Below are 1,557 nucleotides of genomic sequence, written 5' to 3'. Positions count from 1 at the left end.
CAAGGACACCAGTGTAGTAGGTGGCCAACAGCACCGAGGGGCTGGCTAACACCTCGCTGTCCGACAGCCTTCTCTCCCGTGGGGTGGGAGACTCTCCCTGCAAGACCAAGTTTGTCCTTGCTGCCTGTCTTCTGCTCAGCGTAGCCCAGCACGTGGTGTTCGGCCTGCGGATGGGCTGACCCTGCCACATGGGAGTGGCTCAGACTGCCTTGGCCAGAGGGGGGGAGCTTTTGTTATCTGGGCTTCAGGGTGTTTGTGGTGACAGAAGAGGGATGGGAAGGGGGCTGGTGGTGAAAATTCCAGTGGAGGGTGGAAAGAGTAGTTTGACTCCAGAGATGCCTAGTCAGGGGAGGGAGGGGGAGGTTGTGGAGTTCTGCCCTTGTCATATAGGCGTCCACTGGGAAATAGAGGCAGGAATGAACACGGGCCCTAGGTAGGAAGGCCAGGAGTGGAAGCTCCAAGGGGCTCAGCCCCTCCCCACCCTTGTCTTCCGCAACAGCGTCTGGAATGCTGGAATTGGAGTCAGCTCATTGGCCAAATACTAAGAACTGTGCCAATTCTCCTGGCAGGGTAGCCCATTCAATTCAATCTCTTTATTTTCTACCACAATCTGCCTGCCCCTCCCCAGGGGCCTTGGGGACACTAGGGCTTAGGAAGGCAGATAGGATGGGAGACAAGGGAGATGGGAGAGGGGTGGCTCCTGGAGTCTGAGCTATGTTAAGGAAATGTTTAAAACAGAGACCCAGGGACCAGTGGATGGTGGGATGGTTAAGTCTCTGGACTCCCACGTAGTCTACCGCAGTTTGAGTTCCAGACTTGGCAGCTTCAAACTCATACCCGATGTGTGTATGTGTTTATGCATGTGCGTGCCCAAGATCCCAAAAGGAGAATGGAAGAGAAAGAATTGCAATGTGGCCATCCCGCTGGGGGGTGATTTCTTGCTTTCTCTCTGTCTCTCTCTGTCTCTCTGGGGAGTGCTCATGCCCTATTGCAAAAATCTCTTAAAAAAATAACAAAACAAACAGAGACTCATTTCATTTCTTCCCCAATTACTCCCAGAGGTGGCCTTAGCCACAAAGGAACTTTTGGACAGGGCAGGGAGAAATCAAAACAAAAAAAAAAAAAAAAAAAAAAAGTCGAACCAATTTTTCTACTGCAGGACTTTTCAGTCTCTCATAAACTAAAATGCATTGTGAATCTCTGAGGATACCAGAAAATCTTAGCATTTTGTAGGACGAGGGTCTGAAAGACACTGTGTGAAGGGGCAGAGAGTCTCCACTTCGGATAATTCCATTAGGTGGAGAGATTATGGGCTGCACTCTTTGGGGCTGACTAATGGCCAAGCGGGAAGGAAGCAGCCCGTAGTTGGGAAGAGGAAACCAGCACCTGCACATGGCCCTGGGTGCATCGTGTTTGAGGGCACGGCTACTGAATCCCACCCCAGCAGCCCTAACAGCCCAGCTTTTCTCAGGTGTGCAGCAGAAATGAGCAGGGCTGGACTGTATTGTCAGCCTCAGATGAGCAGCTCTTTTGACTGTGGCTGCAAGGACAGGCTGG

General features: G+C 51.8%; 1 protein-coding gene across 1 annotated transcript in view; it reads left to right on the top strand.

The window, feature by feature from the left end:
• NYX (nyctalopin) overlaps window positions 1-741 on the top strand; it is a 33,055-nt gene extending 32,314 nt beyond the window's left edge. The window contains exon 4 of the mRNA XM_014587934.2: window positions 23-741. Within this exon, the coding sequence (XP_014443420.1) occupies window positions 23-179 (157 nt within the window). The 3' untranslated portion in view covers window positions 180-741. The remainder of the gene's footprint in view (window positions 1-22) is intronic.
• Window positions 742-1,557: the final 816 nt, after the last annotated feature.

Source organism: Tupaia chinensis, unplaced genomic scaffold (genome assembly GCF_000334495.1).
Source record: "Tupaia chinensis unplaced genomic scaffold, TupChi_1.0 Scaffold000248_1, whole genome shotgun sequence".
In the NCBI taxonomy this organism is placed as follows: Eukaryota; Metazoa; Chordata; class Mammalia; order Scandentia; family Tupaiidae; genus Tupaia; species Tupaia belangeri.
The sequence above is the reverse complement of the archived record's forward strand: the minus strand, read 5'-3'. Positions and strand labels throughout refer to the sequence as shown.